Below are 19,295 nucleotides of genomic sequence, written 5' to 3'. Positions count from 1 at the left end.
ATGTAGCCCAGCTTATGCTGTGATGTAGGGTGTCGAGGATGTTTCTAGGCGCTAGCAAACGTTCAATTGTTTCGTGAGACCAAGCATAGCGCCAAAACGAAGTCGGTCGAAATATGCAGACTCATGAGACGATAGGACACTGCTCGGTAAGAAATGATAATTACGACCAAATTACGGCCAGTTGCTTATTGTACAGGTGTGACTATGTAACAGTGTGCAGTAAAATTGAGACCAGACTTGACAGAGACAGACAGAGCGACTCGACCCAAAGCAAGTAGAACCCATAGCAGAGAGAACACGACAGCAGGTCCGAAAATGACGATAGCAAAACAAGACCCGAGATCTGAGTAAGAAAACTTTTCTTTTTTCGTTTAGCGAACGTAGCGTTGGGAAGATGCACCTGGAAGCCCTTGACGAAACAGGGCAGCAGTCTCTTGATCGTCCTCTTCCTCGGTATTCGATCCAGGGGCTTCAACACGGAGAGGAGACGGCGATCGAGTTGGCGAAGGCGAAGAACAAGAACAACTGTAGATAAATGAGATGGTCATAGGTGAAGAGCCTGGGAGCCTCATGGGCATTTGGCGAGCTGCATGGGCGTTTTGGGAGTTATATGGGCAGGTTTGAGCAGGATGGGGGCCGGATGGGATGTGACGCACAGGATTGTAAGGGAGCGTCATTGGAACGTCATGGTGATATGTAATGTGACTAGCCAAATTGCATTTCATCCGAATTCCATCCCTCAGGCTGCCTTGACGTCACCAGCGAGTACTATCTGCCAGTCATCTCCTCAATAATCGTTCGCCTTGCGCTGCCTGGGCGTCATAGGTCTCGGTGATATGGAGCTCACACACATTCAATGTCTCTCCTACTCGTCATTAACGAAATTCATGGGCATTTTAAAGGGCATGGACACCGGTCATCCGTTTTTCACGATCTCTCTTCAAGTTGCCAACAAGCCTATCTCCCGTTACTTCCACTTCTCCAACATTTCACCATGACCAAGCCTACCTCCGACTTGAAGTTCAAGGGATACGCGTGAGTATACTGATTTCGCTTGCGCAACAGTACTGGAAGGAAACCCTGCAGCATCAAGGACACCTCGAAGTGGGATCAATTCGAAGTCATCGACTTCAAGCCCAAGACACCTGGCGACAGGGATGTCGATATCAAGATTGATTATTGCGGGGTGTGTGGCTCCGACGTAGGTGGCCTTATCATCTTTGGGTCGAGGAGCAGCATTAATGCAATCGAACATCTAGTTGCACACTATCACTGCAGGTTGGGGCGACGCTATCTTGGTGAGCAGACAGACTGGATGTTGAGAATTGAACAGGAGCTGATTCGAGTCTCAAACAGCCCATAATCCCCGGCCACGAGATTGTTGGGCATGTCGTCTCGGTTGGGCCCAAAGTGACCGAGTTCAAAGTTGGTGATAGGGTTGGTGTCGGGTACGTCTTAAGGCACTCCATCTAATCCGGAGTTGGCGGTTACTGATTATTCCACGCAGTGCACAGATTTCCTCCTGCTTCCAATGCGATCGCTGTGAGAATAGCAACGAGAACTAGTATGTCGTTCGCAGCAGGCCAGAAAGTAATCTTTATTCACGTATTCCCTTGATTAGTTGCCTGAAGCCAGTGGATACCTACAATTCTAAATACCCAAACGTAAGCCATAGACTCTTCTTATTCATCCCAGGAACACATCTTATATGCCCTGCTTAGGGAGATATCGCTCAAGGAGGATACTCCACTGCCATTCGCGCGGATGAGCGATTCGTCATGCCCATTCCTCAGGGTCTTGCTTCGGAAATTGCAGCGCCGATGCTCTGTGCTGGATTAACCGTGTACTCTCCTCTCAAGCGAAACGGTGCAGGGTAAGGGCTAATTGCGATCACCTTCTGCTTTAAGTAACCCAAGGCGGAATTGTAGTCCTGGGAAGACAGTCGGTGTAATCGGAATCGGTGGTCTTGGGTAAATCAGACGCCTGTCCCCTGCGCCACGCTTATCATTTCGTAGACATTTCGCCCTTCAGTTTGCGCGCGCATTGGGTTCGAGTGAGGTCATTGCATTCTCTCATTCTGAGAATAAGAAGGTAAGCGCCAAGACTTCCTCTCGCCGAGCTCCATTAATCTGATGAACTGTATAGGAAGATGCATTGCAACTCGGAGCGACGCAGTTTGTGATCACCCAAGATGATAATTTCTCAGAGCCTTGGGCGGGCAAGATCGACCTCATAATCGTAAGGTCCCTCCATTTATGTGTATCTCAAGCAACTAATGCATTTCTACTTTTAGTGTACTGTAGATGCAAGCAGTGCCCTCCCTCTGGTCAAGTATCTCTCGACTCTCAAAGTCGGAGGGAGGTTTATCATGGTGGGAATTCCGGATGAACCACTCCCTCCTCTTAAAGCATTCGGTAAGTCATATATTGCTCACTCAGCCGGTGTAGCGACTGATGACCTCCATTAAAAGATCTAGTACCTGGTGGATGTTTCCTCGGAGGGAGCAAGATGTCAGTGTGGTTCTGGTTCTGCTGTTTCCCACTCCTGGACTAAACTATCTGTAGCGGAAGCAAGCAAGAAAGCATCGAGATGTTGAACCTTGCTGCCAAGAAGGGAGTAACCAGTCGCATCCAAATGCTTCCAAGTGAGTATCCTTGTCCTACCTTCGAGAATAGGCATCTAATACGGCAGCAGTGTGCAAGGCCGGCGAGGCTGTTCGAAACTTGAAAAGTGGAAAAGTCAGATACCGTCACGTCCTCAAGTAAGCGTTTGCCGTTACATCCCACTTCACATAATATTTACTGATATCCGTGCTCCGTCAATCAGGGTAGATATCTAGCTCTAGCACTACCAAACTTGCCAGATGTCGTCGACATGAGTCAATACAACACCCGTTTTCCTATTAGGAGGTTCCGACTCGGGTTCCTTAGTACACAGGCGTGAAGCTTGTCGCTGTTTGGCATCGCCTTCCAGTTCCACAGCGAAGTTGGCGCGACGTGGCCCTTCGCCTTTCCTTCCTCGTTCCTCAAGCCAAACGTTCTATAATGGACAAGACTCTGCAGAATTACCACGCGGGAGTGGGTGCCTAATCTCTGAGTACGCTTGTTCCCAAAACGAGCAGAAAACCCCCCCGCGTTCTCACCAATCTATGCTTCTATGATCTAGAAAATGGCCAAGTAATGGTATCCTAAATTCGCGTTGATTTATCGGTACGATATTCTCCGATGTTTCAATGGTTTTAAACTCAGTAGCTCTCACAAGGCTTGATATCTATGGATATTGGCCCAAGATAAAGACCTAGCAGTCTTTGGCCCGGTCATTTTCAATTAACCGCGTGAGGGCGGAAAAATCGAAGACTTTCGTTTGGCTACCTCGAGCCCTCAAAGCCTTAGAATTCCTGTCACCTGTGACCGGATATCGCGTGGCACAACGGTTCCGCCAGAACTGGGGACTTCTATTTTTCTCGGACATGGTCCCCATTCCGAAAGGGAAATACTACATATTGAAGTAACAAATGGTTGTGGCCCCTCACGAACCCCTCCCTACGTCCTGTTGCCATCTTGCTTTCGCTCCCCAAAGTCTACAGAATGAGGCCTTCAGCGTCCCTATCCCTTGCCTTCTCTCTTCTTGGACTCCTTCCCTATGTATCAGCTCATGGTTACGTCCAAGAAGTGACGCTCGGAGAGACAAAATACACTGGCTATCTCCCCTACGCTGACCCGTAAGTCTCGCACAGATATTACTTGCTCGCTCTCTCTCACCGACCCTTTCAGATACATCGTCCCTGCGCCCCAACGAATCATTCGAAAAGTGCCCTGGAACGGTGAGCGGTTGGGTTTACCTACTGGTGCCTCAGGTTCTCATTATCTTTATCTTCTGACCAGGTCCCGTCACCAACTTGTCACTGATCGAGTGCGATCACTTTGCGTTGTCGATTTGTATGCCCAACTGAGACCTTTATGTAGCATCCAATGCAACGGCTACACTGCCGGTAGGATCGCGACCGAGCCCGCTCCCCTTGTCGGTAAGGTGGCCGCAGGGGAAACTGTCAAGTTCCAGTGGACTTCATGGCCCTCTAACCACTATGGCCCTGTTTCAACGTACATGGCGAGAGTTCCAGATGGCGTTGATGTCACTCAGTGGAATCCGGGCACAGAGTGAGTCGGTTCTCGTACAGTGTTTTTGCAATACAACTCACCCTCCCCGACAGGGCCGTGTGGTTCAAGATTCACCACGAGGGAAGGACCTCCGACGGCAAATGGGCGTCTGTGGAAGTCCTGAACGAGAACGGTGGCGCAGCGTTTGCCCGAATTCCACCCAAATTGCGACCCGGGCAGTACATCATCAGACATGAAATGTAAGGACGAGGCTTCCTTCCAGTCGATGCTCGTCTGACCCGCTCTATTTATACAGCATTGCGCTCCACTTTGGTACGTAAAAATGCCATTTTTAACTTTAGCAACGCTAAGACAGCACCCAGCTTTCGAATACCCCGGTGCACAGGTTTATCCCAGCTGCGTCCAGGTGGAAGTCTCAGGAGAAGGTGATGCTTTCCCAACCGAGTTCGTTTCTTTCCCCGGGGCCTATACCGCGAACACTCCGGGTATTGTCTTTGACCTTTACAACGGTACGTGGCGATCCGGTTTCCTCATCGTCATCGCTTCTCTAAGAACTTTCGTCAACAGGTCCCACCGTACGTATTTGCCTCTTCTTTGATCCCTGTGAATTATTCATCGCGTTGCGTAGGAGTATCCCATCCCCGGTCCTCCAGTGTAAGTGAGCTTCATTTCCTTTCGTTTGTCGTGCGCTCACCAATGCTTTCAGATGGACCGGTGGCGACGAGTAGATCTAGACCCCGAGTGCAATCAAGTCTACTCAGTACTGTTCAGAATTGTCCCGACCACGATCGACCATCCACAATATATATTTTTCTCATCGCGCCGGACACTCTTTCATGAAGCCACAGTATCGGCCCGTCCAGCTGAACTTCTCTCTGTGCTTGGCACTGATATATGTTGGGCGGCGTGCTTCCTTTACCAAGATTGGGGCGGGGAGAGGACCAGTAAGCACTGAGCACGCTCAACTGAACCTTTAACAGGCCCACAAGTCGCGCTATTATTCCGCGAAAAGCAAGCGGGAATTGCACGCGAGCATTGGTCGCCATATCTGCACGGCTCTCCTGGTCTGCCGACCGTCGCCCAGGCGGATGATGCGCTATGTGGGGTAACATTGGAAGTTCACCCATCTCAAAAATGGCGACTTTCCTTCCATTTAACCTTCTCCCCTGCCATTTTCGTGCAAAGAACTGACCCATTCGCGCGGCACAGGTTGACAAACGGCGCCCGGAGTGGATATGACAATTGTCTTGAACGACTGCAGCACAACAACGTCTATCAGTCAACCCGGAGCGCTAAATCCGGGGAAATCAACTGCATCCATAGCGCTGGTTTTTCCGCCTTCTGGCTGGTAGTGCGGAGATGCTTCGGCCTTATTCAAAACTTTGCATTGCGAAGTACACTGAAGCACGTCGAATCGTGCTATACTCTGCTACAGGGCTCTCATGTTGCAAATCATGGGCTATCGTTGTGTTGGTCATTCGATGACATTGTGCTTCCTTGGCAAGGAATCCAGAAGGCTATAAAAACGCGTTCGCTTTCACTCATGTTTCTCCAGGTTCTCTCGCAATCCTCTCTAGTTCACCATGATCAAGCTCAAGGCCCTTTCTGCCCTCATCCCCGCTGCCATCACCATCCTCTCCGCCACCTCTGGCGTTGAGGCCCATGGATACGTCCAGGAAGTCACTCTCGGTACCACCAAGTACACTGGCTCCCTTCCCTACCAGGACCCGTACGTTTAGGTGGTCAACGATATACGAACAATGGCGCTTAGCACGTCTTCTAGCTACATGAACCCCTACCCCGACCGAATCATCCGAAAGATTCCCAGCAACGGTACAGCACCCTTCTTACCCCACATTTCCCCAGTCTTCTCGTTCTCACATCACGACTTCTTTCTGGTTAGGTCCCGTCGAAGATCTGACCTCCATCGAGTGCGCCATTTTGATTCCTGTAAAGCGTCCAGTAATCTAACCTGCTATACTGTTCGTTTTCGCAGCATGCAATGCAACGGCTGGGCGGCCGGAAACTGGGCTACCGCCCCCAGCAGCATCGTCGGCAAGATCAACGCTGGAGATACCATCAAGTTCCACTGGACTGAGTGGCCTGACAGCCACGTCGGCCCTATGATCACCTACATGGCTCGTGCCCCCTCCGACATCACCAAGTGGAGCCCTGGTACTGCGTATGTTGGAATTCTTTCGGTATTCTATTTCACTTTGTTGATGTTCCTGGTTGGGCAGCCCCGTCTGGTTCAAGATTGACGAGAGTGGCAAGTTCCCCGACGGCAAGTGGGCCGCTACCCACAAGCTCTACGAGACCAACCACATCTACACCGTCCGCATTCCTCCCAACCTCCGACCTGGCCAATACTTGATTCGACACGAGTCGGTTGCGTTGCACGGAGGTAAGTCCTGGAGTTAACACCTCCTGAGGAAGCCATCCTTACAGTTGAACAGCCTTCAACTACCCCGGTATCCAGCACTACCCCAGCTGCACCCAAGTCGAGGTTGTTGGCAATGGAAACGCATTCCCCAACTCGAGCTACCTCGTTTCGATCCCTGGTGCGTACACACCCCAGACCCCAGGTATCGTCTTCGACGTCTACAGCGGTACGTGAATTGTCTCCTTTCTTAGCATCTCATCGCTGACGATCGTCTTTCTTTGCAGACCCCTCTCGCGTTAGTGCCCTGCTGCTTTCACTTAGAATCCGCTTACTAACTTTCCTTGCAGCCCTACCCGATTCCTGGCCCCCCAGTGTAAGTTTCTCTCTTCTTCGGATTTACAAGATCGGTGCTGACTTTGAACCTAGCTGGACCGGCGGCAACTAAGTGGAACTTTGTTGTGGATAGGAAGCTTTGTAAAATTATTTTTAACGTTAGTAATGAAGAGTTGAATTGGAATCCTTGCATTATGAGGGCCAGACGATTCGTTCATGAAAGTACTTAAATAAATGCCCCGGGAGAGAATTGAACTCCCATAGACGGCAACCTGAAGGCCTAGTATGCCAAGCGAAAGTTGAGCTCCAGTTTCAAGCTCAGTCCTCCTTTGGAGCGCCGGTATCGCGTCGTGAGCCTGGGCCATTATCACCTTGTTAATGGATTTCAGGGTAAGCTGCATCTACTCATTTCATATCAAAACAATCTAACGCTTGGAAAGTTACGAAATGGCTCTGTACTGGCTTAAGGAGCTTCTTGTCTTCCACCTGCTGGCATGGTCCACGGACCCCTATCCCCCTACTGCTAGCTCATGTGTTTCATGGGCTCATGACCTGGCTCAACTGGCTCATTGTCTCAACCGGTTCACAGTTCTTCATGGGAGTTACGATACTTTGACATATAACCAAGCCCAACCAACCCCATTGGAAAGACGCGACTGGAATGCTCTGGTCCAGAGTGTCGTGGCTGCAGAAGGCGACTGCCGTGGTGTCGAAATTCCCGCTTCATTACGAGCGTTTTATGGAATCGAGACGTTCTATGATGATGGAACGCGATATTGCCTGCTAGCGGAACATTCGACCATGTCGCAACACGCCACGAGGGGCTGGGGAAGCCTTATCGTACGACCCACAAGCTCCCGAACAATCCACCTATCAGCTCCACATCCTGTCTACGATACGGGGTCAGTGGAACAAGCAGCTGGTCTGTTCAAGCTTTCCGGAGCAAAAAGCTTACTGCTATCTGGACGCGCACGGTCCGCCTTCCTTCAGCCTTCGAATTGTACTTCACCGTCGACTGGGGGACGTTATTATTATCAAACTGACCCAACACACTCGAAGGTAGGTCGTCGAATCACACAATACTCAAGAGTTCGGGTGCTTATTATGGTTAGGACGAGCCTTTTGTAGAAGCTAGTATTGCGATTCATTCCTGGCAGACTAGCCACGGTGGCTGCCCCAATGATTCGTGCGCGTTTATCCAGATTCACGCCAAGTCCCAATGGACCTGCGTGGAAGACCAAATCTTCCTCTCGTCAGGCCTAGGTACGAATTAGACCCGTCTCAGAATGATCATTGTACTGATTAGTGCATCCAGGCAGAAGCAACGCCTCGATCGATTGGTACACCGATTCAACTGACCGTCCAATCAAACGACTTCAGCATGAGCTCAGGAAGTCGTTCCCCTCATGGAACATTTCGCTTCCTCACGAGAGCAATTGCGCTCTTATCGCGAGCAAGAATGTGTTCGGGCGGTACATCAATGGTGTGGATCGGTCGGACCTTTGTACCACGCCTTCGAAGGTGAAGGATGTGACGGGAGAGTTTGTGCACGTCGAACAAGCTTTGGAGGCTAGGGCTGACGAGAACATCGAAGCGTGGGCCAGGGCGCTGAGGGCTGCTTTTCCACCGCCTTCTTCGAGGTTTGGGGAATCGGAGGCTTCGCGTTCGTGGCTTGGTGCCATAGCCCGGACATTGTGGGAGTTACTTTGACTTTGATCTTCGGATCGCAAAACACCTGTACTTAACCTATCAATATGGGGTCCAATGCGGTCCATATGGCTTGGGCTGCCAGGCCAGTGACACAGTAGCGTGTCCTTTGCATTCCAGGGGAAGGAGCTGCCGGAGCTGCCGACCTGGCTGGTTTTGAAATCGTTTTGAACGGAGGATGAAATGATTGATCCGGTATGGTTGATGATGGGGAGATTTGGCCCCTCCGAGACTACAAAAATACCGCTACACGTGTTGTACCTCGACCACGACGACGGACGCCAAACCCAAGCGACGGACAGGACTTCAGGGTCCTGGAAGCGTTCCTGTGAGTACCAGCTTATCCAAGTCGCGTCTTGGATGTCCTCTGAACCAAGTTTATAGCCCTGTACCGTCGCGAATTGGACGCGATGTCCTCATTTTTCTCGAAGGTTTTACGACGTAAACGAGACGACCGGGAAGGCTCTTCCCCCTCGGAAGGCGAACTATTGGGTGGAAAGTTCGAAGATGTGTCGCCCAATGTTTCTCCGAGTGCGGTGAACTTCCCGGAACTCATGACGAACGGGCCAATTAGGGGAAGAGAACGAGCAAGGTCCACAGACAAAGATCGCACATTGAGGACGCTCTTCAGGTCTAGATCTCGAGCAGCTTCACCCACTAGGTCCCCCCGTCGAAGGGAAGAAACCCCACCATTACCCCAACTTTCTTTGAATTTCTTTAACGACCCAACTTACGAACCAGTTTCACCATTGGACGACTCGCAATTATTATTGTCAGAGTCAACCATCGGTGCACGACGATTGACGCCCGTGGAGGCTCTGGATTTGATACGCGCATGCTCTGAAGCTATCGCATTCCGAGGTGAGTTCCACCCCACTTCATTAATTACAGTCTAACCACGATCTCAATCAGGGATTGACTCCCTTGGAATCATGACCCCACACTGGTATTCGGCTTCTCCGGATATTCAACGCAGATTAATCTCTCTATTCATTCATTCATTGACTTCACAAAGCCCACTATCCGCCATCCCTTCTTTCGAATCCGAAATCAACTCTACCAGGTCCCCACATGATGTCGCAGCCGTTTTGCGCTGGGGGTTGCGTCACCTTCAACTCGAGGGCGACACTTTTGGAAACCATCCTCAGTGGTACAACACTTTCTTCGCTGCGGAACGAATGGCAGACCACCCTCCCAAGGCATTCTCAGAGACTCTGGCACCCTTAATCCCGCCCACTCACTTCAATTTGCTCAAGCAAGTCCTCGAAATCTTTTCATCATTCACAATTTACTCCGATACCAACAGTACTTCTGGAAGCAAGCTGTCCAAGGTCTTCGGCCTGTGGTTGCTCAACGCCCATCGCGTTGAAACCAATGACGATTGGCAAACTTTCTATGATCGTTGGGAAAGGACAGGACGGCAACTGGAACATTTGTTTTTTGCTCAAATACGGTTTGTTGTTCTGAACCCTTCCTGGTAATTTTACTGATAATCTTTTCTCCAGCGACGAGGGAGCTCATCATCGCGCACCACTCCGGTTGCTCCAGCTCGTCACGCGGTACCCATACTACCAAGATCCTTCACCGGCGACGGACCTTCAGTTGTTACCGCGACCGACCTTTACTACGCGCCTCTTCGACGCTCTTCTCGTACGGGTTATGACGGAATTGCCCAATGAAGGCCTTCGCCCCAAATCCAATGTGCATCCACTCCGTGTTGTTGCTGAGGCACTCTCGGCATCCAGTTCAGAAGGGGAGCTGGGAAGCGTATGGGCGAAAATCGTGGCTACGTCGAAAGTCGAAGGGACTGGTACTCCACTCGCGCGAATTTTCTCCGATGAAACCATTCGCCTTTTGGCCCTTGTACCCGATGAGGAAGAAACGGATCAAAGTATCCGCTCCCCGACTGTCGCGTTGCTCCCCCTTTCCCCCATTTCTCCCAGAGGCAAACGCAGGTCCTTCTCGCTGAGCGAGTTCACAACAGGCCTACAACGATCCACCTCCACGCAGAGCCAATCGACCGACGAGGCGCCTACCACTGCCATTACCGAAGATTGGAGCGTCTTTTCAAGCGCCGGCTTTAGTGCAACATCACCATATACCCCCCTGGCGTCTACGCTTTTCGGTACCGATATCGAACGGACGTCGCCTCCCCCACCTTCTCGACGGCCCAGTCGCCATGGAAGATCTCCGTCGACGACCTCTATCCCTCGAAAGAGTGTCGATTTCCACCCAGAAACCAGAGAAACGAAAGGCCCCGCACAAGCTGCAGACCACCACGTTGAACTCCAATCGAGAATCGCCTCCGTCCAAATCGTCCAGCTGGATGAAGCGTTCGTCGACTTCTGGAGTGATGCTCTCCTCGACCCAATTACTTCCAACTGGCCTTCATTCGTCGTCTGCAGGATCCGACCCTCCCTTGTCCCGGAACTATCGTATGGCGAAGAAGGAAAGCAGAAGACTGTCGAGTGGGTTGTACTTGAGCAGGCGTTTACCGTCAAGCCTCCACCCTCGCCTACCTCTGTCCCCCTCCCTCCAACCCCTACTCAGGAACCACAGGAACGTCCGGTTTCTCCATCTTCAATGAGCAAGAAGCGATTCGCATTCTGGTCCACCTCCCGATCCAGCTCGTTTTCATCTGTCGTGTCGTCGACAAGGGGCAAGAAGGACAAGGAACGCGCCCTCCGCGTCAGCGAGATGGGAGAGGTGTTGGAAGAAGGTGACAACGGAGACGAGCAAGGTTCTGCACCGCTGTCGAGAGCATCGACGTCTGCCGCAAGGCGGGATAGGGAGAGGAAGCGAGACAGCGTGGTTAGGGTTAGAGTTCCCTCCCCCAAACCGCGCAAGTCGACAGACGTCCCCAGGAAGTCAATCGACGCGGGTATCGCCGCTTCAAAAGCTAAGGACGAAGAGAGCAAAGTGCCCGTTGTCGCTGCCGCCGCCACGGCCGCTGCCATTGGAGGGGTTGCCACGGCTATTGCGCTTGCCACGTCGAGCGAGGAGAAACACGGCGATCCAGAGGTGGTGGAGGAGACGAAGGAGGAGACGAAGGAAGACGAAGAGGGTTCCAAGGGCGTCGCAGAGGAGGGAGCACAGGGGGAGCCCAAGTCCATTTTCACGGAGAAGTTCAGCAGCGAGGAAGTCACACCGGAGGCCGACGTCGATTCCAAGGTCGAGGAACCCCCAGCCGTTTCCGTTGAAGTGGTTGCAGAACCCAAAGAACCTGAGGCTCCCGCTACTCGTTCTCTCGATGTTGTCGAAGAAGAGCCTGTCCAAGAGATGAACCCTGCAGTACCCGTGGACCACGCCTCCCAGGAGCCCGAGGTCGTCAAGGCGGGCACTTCAGAAGGACCCTCTGTTGTCGAAGAAACTGCAAGCCCCGCCGCGGTTACCGAGGTGAAGGAAGAGACTCCCCCTGCCGCTCCTACCGAGTTTGAGACAGAGCCGCACGAAAGCGGAACAACGGCTACCCGTGCTCTCGTCGCGGAAGAGAAGGTGCATGTTGAAGAACAGCAATCCCCCTTACCTGCGGAAGAAGTGGTCCAGGACACCCAGGTCGCACCGCCAGCTGGTGAAGAGCCCGTGACAGTCGAAGAGGCTACCATCCCTACCGCGGTGGAGGAAGTGGTGGAGGAAGATGCTATTCTCGCCCCCGTAGAACCAACGGACGAACCAGAAGTCGAGCAAGTGGCATCAGTTGTGTCCAGCGACGGCGCCATCGCCACCCCCGGTCAAGCTGATGAACCAATCTTGCCAGCCACCTCCACTTCTGAAGCTGACGCCGCACCCGCGGTACCTTTATCCCAGGACGACACTCCTGTGGATGCAGCCGAGGCTCAAGGACCCCAAGAAGACGAACACCAGGAAGACATCTCCCCTAACGTTGCCGACGAGTCCCAAGACCCCGACCCAGTGCAGCATTCGCCGACTATCGAAGGACCTTCTTCGCCACAGAACCCTGTACCCGATGCTGCTGCTCCAGATGTGCACGCGACCACAGTCGTTGATGATGAGTCGACTCCAACCACCCCCGACGAAACTCAAGAGGCTGAGATCGAGGTCGAGACACCGGTTGACGTTCAAGCTGCAGATGGGGTCCTCCCGCCCTCTGTAAGTACCGAAGAGACGGCACCCGCAGAAGAGGTTGTTCCGTCGGTGGCAGCTCAAGGTGAAGTCGAACCGCAACCCGAAGAAGCCTCCGTCGTTCCTGAGCCCAGCACGATCGTCGAAGACGATGGTGTACCACTGCGTGCCAACGAAGAGCCTGAGCACGCGCAGCCTTCGACTGTCGAAGAAGACAGGGCGATTCTCGAACCCACTGAGCCAACAGAAGAGGCACACGCCCCAGCTGAACCTATCGAAGATGCTGCTGATGACACACAAGACGTTCCGGTGCCCGGCGTTAGTCTCGAGGACCAGGAGCCAACAGTTGAAGCCGAGCAATCTGCCCCAGCAGTCGACGAGAACGCACAACCCATCGAAGCCTCTGCCATCGACCTTGCCGATGATCAGGCCTCCGATTCGAATGTGGAACCTGTGGCAGCAACGCTTCAGGAGGAACCTTCTGTAGTTGAGCCTGAAGTGGAAGTCCAGGAGGAAGAAGCAGTGGTTTCGGTTGTCGAGGAATCCGCAGATGACCAACCAAAGGAGGAAGCTGGTGACGCCGTCTTAGAGGCTGGTCAAGAGGAGAGTACGGAGGAGGCTGAGCTGAAGACAGAGGAAACGTCTCAAGACCAACCCGCTGCGGAAGCGCAAATGGCCGAAACATCAGACGAGGTCCTCGAACCCAGCGCAACGATCGAGTCTGCGGAGGTCGCGATCATCGTCGAAGATGTTCTTCCCACCGAGGAGCTACCTCAAACGACAGCGTCTCCAGAAGACGACGCGAAAGCAGAGCTCGAGACGACCGTCCCGCTTGCAGAACCCGTCGACGATGTTACTCCCGTCGCATGCGAACTTGACGTCGAGGCGAAGGAAGAAGCTGACGTCCCATCTAGTGTCTCCCAGGACGAAGACAAGGACGGGGCTCCGGCGATCGAAGCTGTGGCTGAACCGGAGGAGAAGGGCGTGTCGGGCAAAGAAGAAGCGATCGTGGCAGCGCCTGCAGAGAGCCCCGATGATTCTTCCGCAGACCAGGTCGCCGCTGACACAGAAGGAAGCCCCGATGCTGGCCCTTCAGAGGAACCATCCACAGTCGAAGGCGTTTCTCCTGTGCCGGAAGATGTCCGCCCTGCAACGCCCACCGTGGATGAAGAGCTCAAGGTCGAACAGGCCTCCCCAGTCACTGGCGCAACTGAAGGCTTGACTGAGGCAACAGCTGACGTCGGCGTGGAATCGAAGGATGAAATGCCGAGTGTGGACCCTATCACCGAACCGTCTGGTGGCGAGCAAGCAAAGGAAGAAACGGTCCAGGCCATTGTCGAGGCTGAGGATGACGTTGAAGCCAAAGTAGTGGAGGAGGGAGAGGAGGTCGCAACTGAAGTCCCCGTCGTTAGTGACGATGAAGGCAAGGTGGAGGTACCGGATGTTGAACCCGAGGTCGAACTCAAGGAAGAACCTGTGGTCGAACATGCCGCAGAAGCCTCGATCGACGAAGACTCTCTTGCTGCAACAGAATCAGCGCCAGCCCCACAAGACTCGGTCGAGCAGGCTGCCGAACCCACTGAAGAGTCGTGTCGATCCTCCCCGTCGCCAGATCCCCAAGAAGGCCCAGCTGCTGAAGTCACTGCTCCCTCGATTGAAGACGTCGAGCCTGTGACGACCACGGTTGAGGAGACCTCCAAATCGGAAGAAGAGACCAGTTCCGTTACGGAGGTGGTCGAAGATTCGCCTCAGGAACCTCTACAGGAAGATGAAGCCCCTGTCGAGGCGGAAGAGCAACCTGCAGCGGAAGCCATCATCGCCGGCCCTGATACAGACGTGGCCCCTAACGATGAGGTAGCTGACTCTACCACTGTCGAAGACCAGGTGGAGGCGGAAGCTCAGGTGGAAGAAGTGGAATCGTCGGTTCCAGTCGAGGAACCCCCAGCAGTGGAAGGCAAGTGTAATGCATAGAATATTACCGGATTTGCCTGACAGATGACTCCAGCAGCAGTCACAAGCGAACCAGAAGTGATTGAAGACGCTCCCGTGTCCGAGGAGATCTCTCCAACTGAAGTCGCTGGACCATCACCTGACAACGACCTCTCTGTTACAGCTGCAAAGCCTGAACATAATGATGACGAGACTCAAGAACCGGTCCCCGTCGCTGAATTTGCCCAAGAAGTGACGGATAGCGGCGATGCCGAAGAGGCAGCTACCCCAGTAGTCGACGCATCCACCGACATTCACCATCCCGCAGTCGAGTCACAGGATGACCTGCCGGCAGACGGGCTACCTGAACCACCAGCCGAACCAGTCGAAGGATCTCGGGAAGAGGAAGAACCTGCCTCCAGCTCCGCCAATATGGAGGACGTCGTTGAAGGTGAGTCGAGTGTTCCGGTTCCTACATCGCCTTCTAACCATGCACTAGAGCAACCTGCGGCGTCGACTGGAAATGAACCTGCAGTAACGACGGACCTGGAAATCGCTGAAGATGCCCCACAAGATCCCACTCTCCCCGAGGAGGCTACTGAGGAAGAACCACCGAGTGAAGTTGTAGCAGTCGCCGAAGAAGCACCAGGAGAGGATGTCATCGACGCAGTAGAGGCGCAACCATCCAGCATCGAAGAGCCAAAGCTCCCTGTTGACGACATGGACCAAGATGTGATCGTCGAGCCTACAGCAGAACCCGAGGCCAACGAACAACCGCCCATCGATGTCGACGACGGGTCAGAGACGAAGGAAGAATCCGCTGTTCCTGATGAACCACACGTCAAGGACGCGTCCGACGCGGTGGAAGAAGAGAGTCTTGCCCCAGCTCCATTGGTGGAGACGGAACCGACTACCGCAGAGGAGCCCGAGGTACCCGCAGAGGAGCCACAATCGACAGACTCGGTCGAACCGAAGGACTCTCCAGTAGCAACCGTATCGGAACTGCCCATCTCCCACGCCCCCGAGCCCGATCTCCCACCTGTTGAAACAATCGATGATCGTTCCACGACGACTCAACCTGTGGACTCCACGCCAAACGCGGAGGCTGTGCACGATACCCAGACTGATCGCGAAGCAATAACATCTGTGGAAGAGGAACCGGCAGGAGTCACCGACGAACCCGTCGTGGTCGAAGAACCCAGCGAACACGACTCATCCGACCCTCATCCCAATGAAGACGCGAACGACGTGAAGGATGCTCCACTGGTGGAGGAAACTCTTACTACGCCTGCTGAAGAGCCATCCCAAGACCCGTCGCCCTCACTCGACCAAGTTAGCGAAGACCCTGCTCCCGTGGAACTGTCATTGGAAATCGACTCTCAGCCAACCAACGACTCGGACCAGGAACCATCCGAACAGATCTCGACGGGTGATGAGACCGCTGTCGTGGAATATACTGAAGACCCTTCCCAACTTCCTGAACCTGCGGTTGAAATAGGCCAGGGAGATGATGTTGAAGTAATCCAGGATGCCCCCGCTCCTGCTGACGAGGCTGTTGTTGAAGCACCCACTTCCGAAGCAGACGCTCAGGACAAGGCATCCATTCCCCACACCAACTCCAATGAGGCCGATGCCGAACCCCTGACCGCCTCCTCGAAGGAAGACGAACAGGAAGCTCCTCCTACTGGGGATCAGTCTCCTCCACAGTCCGAAGAACCAGATGACGAGGCGACCCCTATTCCTGTTTCTCGTGACGACACGGTCGAGATTGTCCACGACATCGTCGAGGTCGATAAGATAACCACTCCGCCCGCGATCCTCGAAGCAGCAGAGCCTGCGATGTCGCCTGGCGATGGCGCGGACGGTGGTGCAGAACCGGTCGAAAGTGTCGCTGAAGAAGAAACAGCGGTCGACGAGCGAAACGCGGAACCAGCATCAACCGAAGATGTTGAAACTGTCAACGAGCAAGTAGAGCCTGGTAAATAATTTCCATTCATTGCCGTGTCAGTTTATACTAACGCTGTTGTAGAAACCGCCATCGAAGTACCCGTCGACACTGTTTCTGAGGTCCCTGGTGCAGATGAAGTCTCGACAGGTCAGTAAAAGACATCTTCCCGGATCGCCTGCAAACTCATTATTTCAATAGCACCTGAGCCCGCCCCGGAAGTTGAAGCTGTCGACGACGTCAACGGGACCGTGTCATCCAACCCTATCGAAGGGAAGGATGAGGTGGCTCACGACGACCAAGATTCGACACCGACCGTGTCTGCGGAGGGACAGGACGAACTCGCTGACATTAGAGCCGATGTCGTCGAACCTCCTTCCGAGTCTCAACCGGACGATCCCATCGATGCGACCGTTCTATCGGAGGCGGCTGAAACCACCGAGGATGCGCATGCGACGAAGCCCTTCGCGCCCGAGGCGAACGCTACGCAAGAGTCGGATTCACGCGCCTCTGTCGAAGATCAAGCCCCGACAGGAAACCTGGACGAACCCACGCCAGAAGGCGAAGAGAGCGAAACCCCGGCAATGGACACTTCATCCGTACCCGCAGAAGCGGATGAAACGAAGGATGGGGATCAACCAGTAACTGAGGAAGTGCCCTCTTCAACTGGAGCAGCTGAGCCCAGGGTGGAACAAGATGAATCTTCAGCAGAAATCGCTGAACCTATTGCATCAGCACCGCCAGCCGACTCGTCAGCCCCAACCGACTTCGACTCGACCTTGACTGATGAAGCCGTTCCTGAGCACCCTGAAGCCCCCACTGAGGTCTCGCTTCACATCGATTCGACAGGTCTTCCCGATAATCCTGAACTAGAGGTGGTCGCAAAGGACGAGCCCGAAGCAATCCCATTGGAAGGAGCTCCCCCGGCTATGGAAGCTGAAACGCAGACGGATATCGCTACGGAAGAATCCCTGGGCGAGGAAGGTTTGGCGGTCACGGAATCTGTCATTGAAGGCGCTTCGCCTGACACTGCTGCCGCCCTTCCAGTTGCAGACCCTGCGGTCGAAGGGACTGATGCAGCACCTAGCGCACCTCAAACCCCTGCAGCTGAAGTGGCCACTCCTCCCATCGCGGAAGCAGAAGAGCCCACCGCATCGGCGCCTACAGCAACAGATGAGGTCCTCGAGGTACCCTCTGAGCCCAACGCCGTCGAAATGCGAGATAAGGTGCAACAAGACGAAGATCCGGCCCAAGACCCTGTTGAGCAGGTTCAAGAAACGCCTCAGCCGCCCTCCGACGAACAGGAACCTCAAGCTCAAACTCTCGATGAAGCACCCGTGAAAGATGACGTCACGAGAATCAACGATGGCATCAATGGCTCTGCAGGCGAGGACGTCGTTGAGTTGTCCACAGAGCCTTCTGTCACCACCTCGCATTCTGAACCTCAACCAATGTCGGACGTCCCTTCCAGCCCTGTTGTCATCGCTTCAGCGACGCAACGCATCGAACCTCTAAACCTTGGCCCTGACGATGGTCCTGTTGATTTGGAACCTGTACCAGTTGCAGATGCACCAGTCTTGCCTCCCCCTACTAGTGCCAGCGCCGCATTCCCTGACCTCTCCCAACATTCCATGTACGAGACGGTCCCAGTCACGGTCCTCTCGCCTCAGGAAGAGCTTGCTTCTCTCGATCTACCTGAAGGACGCGACTCCCCGGATGCAGAAACTTCCAACGCCAACGTCCCCACCAAAGAAACCGATCCAGCTTTGACCTCATCCCTCGCATCTGCTGTTGATCTTCCCACCGCGATAGAGCAGTTGGTAGAGGCCGGACTCACTCCTAGCGCTGAAGCCTTGCTCGGCGCCGTCCAAGAGAGCCTTCGAGGAAAGATCAAGGAAGAAGACAAACCTACCAGTCCACCGGGCGCCCCAGCTGAAGCACAAGCGATCCCCGAAACTGTAGAAGCCGACGCTGAAGGACAAGAGCCTAGCAAGGTCATTCCTAAACACGTAGCGGAAGCGTCGACTGAATCTGACGCCACACTCGTATCCGGCCCCCCTTCCGATGCCGGGCACAGTCGGGAGCCCACAGTAATGGAAGATGAGCCTTCGGAAAGCCAGGCTGACGTGAAGGCTGTACTTCAAGGTTAGTTAGTATACGGCCCCCCGTTTCTGGTCACTTTGTCTGACTGAAGCTGTCTAGAATCCCTCGTCCCTGTGGAGAAGCTTGATAACGAATCCACTCCCCTCCCGTCAAGTGAGGAGAACGGAGAAGTGAAATCGACTGCCGAACCATCTACCTCAGCCACCGAAGCCACGAATTCCGCTTGATTGATTATCGACAAATAACATTTTCTTTCAGAACTTCCATTCCTTTCTTTATAACCCAATAACCCCTTTACGATTTTGTTACGACATTCACGACTTTGAGACGACAGCACTTCCATTTGTGATTTATGCCTATCTACGATTTCAACCCCCCATTTATCGCCCATTTGTCTTGATTTTATATCCCTGTGTGTACCTCTAGTGTGCTTTATTGTTCTACTAGGCCTTGTTGTATTATCCGTGTCATGTTTACATGTTTACCTTTCATCGTTTCCAGTTTCTCCGGGCTGTACCTGATACTTATTTCTTCTCTGTATACTCTCGGATGGAGGATACCCATTTACACTTGTTCTTCTGCATTGTCAATTGCTGTTCACTAGCGTTCACTAGTCGTGTTCTTATGTACTGTGTTATTTGATATATTCGACGGCGGGCGTCGAGGAGTTGAGGGAAAGATCACAGCTGTAAGC

The 19,295-nt window shown here is 53.4% G+C and overlaps 6 protein-coding genes across 6 annotated transcripts; all 6 read left to right on the top strand.

The window, feature by feature from the left end:
- Positions 1-994: 994 nt before the first annotated feature.
- CC1G_02196 (NADPH-dependent alcohol dehydrogenase) lies at positions 995-2,839 on the top strand (the record flags this gene model as incomplete). The annotated part of the gene is made up of 14 exons (XM_001834408.2): positions 995-1,035; positions 1,066-1,201; positions 1,260-1,298; positions 1,357-1,448; positions 1,508-1,564; positions 1,622-1,664; positions 1,722-1,873; positions 2,016-2,091; positions 2,146-2,238; positions 2,294-2,414; positions 2,471-2,510; positions 2,565-2,644; positions 2,695-2,761; positions 2,827-2,839. The coding sequence occupies 14 exons, from the start codon at positions 995-997 to the stop codon at positions 2,837-2,839; spliced, it is 1,050 nt and encodes a 349-aa protein (XP_001834460.2).
- A 748-nt stretch (positions 2,840-3,587) lies between these two features.
- Positions 3,588-4,846, top strand: CC1G_02195 (61 endoglucanase; the record flags this gene model as incomplete). The annotated part of the gene is made up of 10 exons (XM_001834407.2): positions 3,588-3,721; positions 3,774-3,823; positions 3,885-3,912; positions 3,966-4,157; positions 4,211-4,357; positions 4,414-4,430; positions 4,460-4,627; positions 4,686-4,693; positions 4,747-4,772; positions 4,825-4,846. The coding sequence occupies 10 exons, from the start codon at positions 3,588-3,590 to the stop codon at positions 4,844-4,846; spliced, it is 792 nt and encodes a 263-aa protein (XP_001834459.2).
- Positions 4,847-5,701: 855 nt separating this feature from the next.
- CC1G_02194 (hypothetical protein) lies at positions 5,702-6,991 on the top strand (the record flags this gene model as incomplete). The annotated part of the gene is made up of 9 exons (XM_001834406.2): positions 5,702-5,847; positions 5,902-5,951; positions 6,022-6,049; positions 6,115-6,300; positions 6,359-6,522; positions 6,575-6,727; positions 6,786-6,796; positions 6,849-6,874; positions 6,928-6,991. 9 exons carry the CDS (start codon positions 5,702-5,704, stop codon positions 6,944-6,946), a joined length of 783 nt encoding a protein of 260 aa, XP_001834458.1. The 3' UTR covers positions 6,947-6,991.
- A 290-nt stretch (positions 6,992-7,281) lies between these two features.
- On the top strand, positions 7,282-8,544 carry CC1G_02193 (hypothetical protein; the record flags this gene model as incomplete). The annotated part of the gene is made up of 3 exons (XM_001834405.1): positions 7,282-7,893; positions 7,947-8,097; positions 8,150-8,544. The coding sequence occupies 3 exons, from the start codon at positions 7,282-7,284 to the stop codon at positions 8,542-8,544; spliced, it is 1,158 nt and encodes a 385-aa protein (XP_001834457.1).
- Positions 8,545-8,951: 407 nt separating this feature from the next.
- Positions 8,952-14,595, top strand: CC1G_15348 (hypothetical protein; the record flags this gene model as incomplete). Its single annotated transcript, XM_002910395.1, has 3 exons — positions 8,952-9,402; positions 9,454-9,994; positions 10,047-14,595. 3 exons carry the CDS (start codon positions 8,952-8,954, stop codon positions 14,593-14,595), a joined length of 5,541 nt encoding a protein of 1,846 aa, XP_002910441.1.
- A 24-nt stretch (positions 14,596-14,619) lies between these two features.
- CC1G_15347 (hypothetical protein) lies at positions 14,620-18,828 on the top strand (the record flags this gene model as incomplete). Its single annotated transcript, XM_002910394.1, has 5 exons — positions 14,620-15,004; positions 15,053-16,531; positions 16,583-16,648; positions 16,700-18,643; positions 18,701-18,828. The coding sequence occupies 5 exons, from the start codon at positions 14,620-14,622 to the stop codon at positions 18,826-18,828; spliced, it is 4,002 nt and encodes a 1,333-aa protein (XP_002910440.1).
- Between the last annotated feature and the right edge of the window lie 467 nt (positions 18,829-19,295).

The sequence above is a fragment of the Coprinopsis cinerea genome, assembly GCF_000182895.1.
Source record: "Coprinopsis cinerea okayama7#130 chromosome 10 map unlocalized cont3.10, whole genome shotgun sequence".
NCBI lineage: Eukaryota > Fungi > Basidiomycota > Agaricomycetes > Agaricales > Psathyrellaceae > Coprinopsis > Coprinopsis cinerea.
Note: the sequence above shows the minus strand (reverse complement) of the source record. Positions and strands in the feature narration are given on the sequence as shown.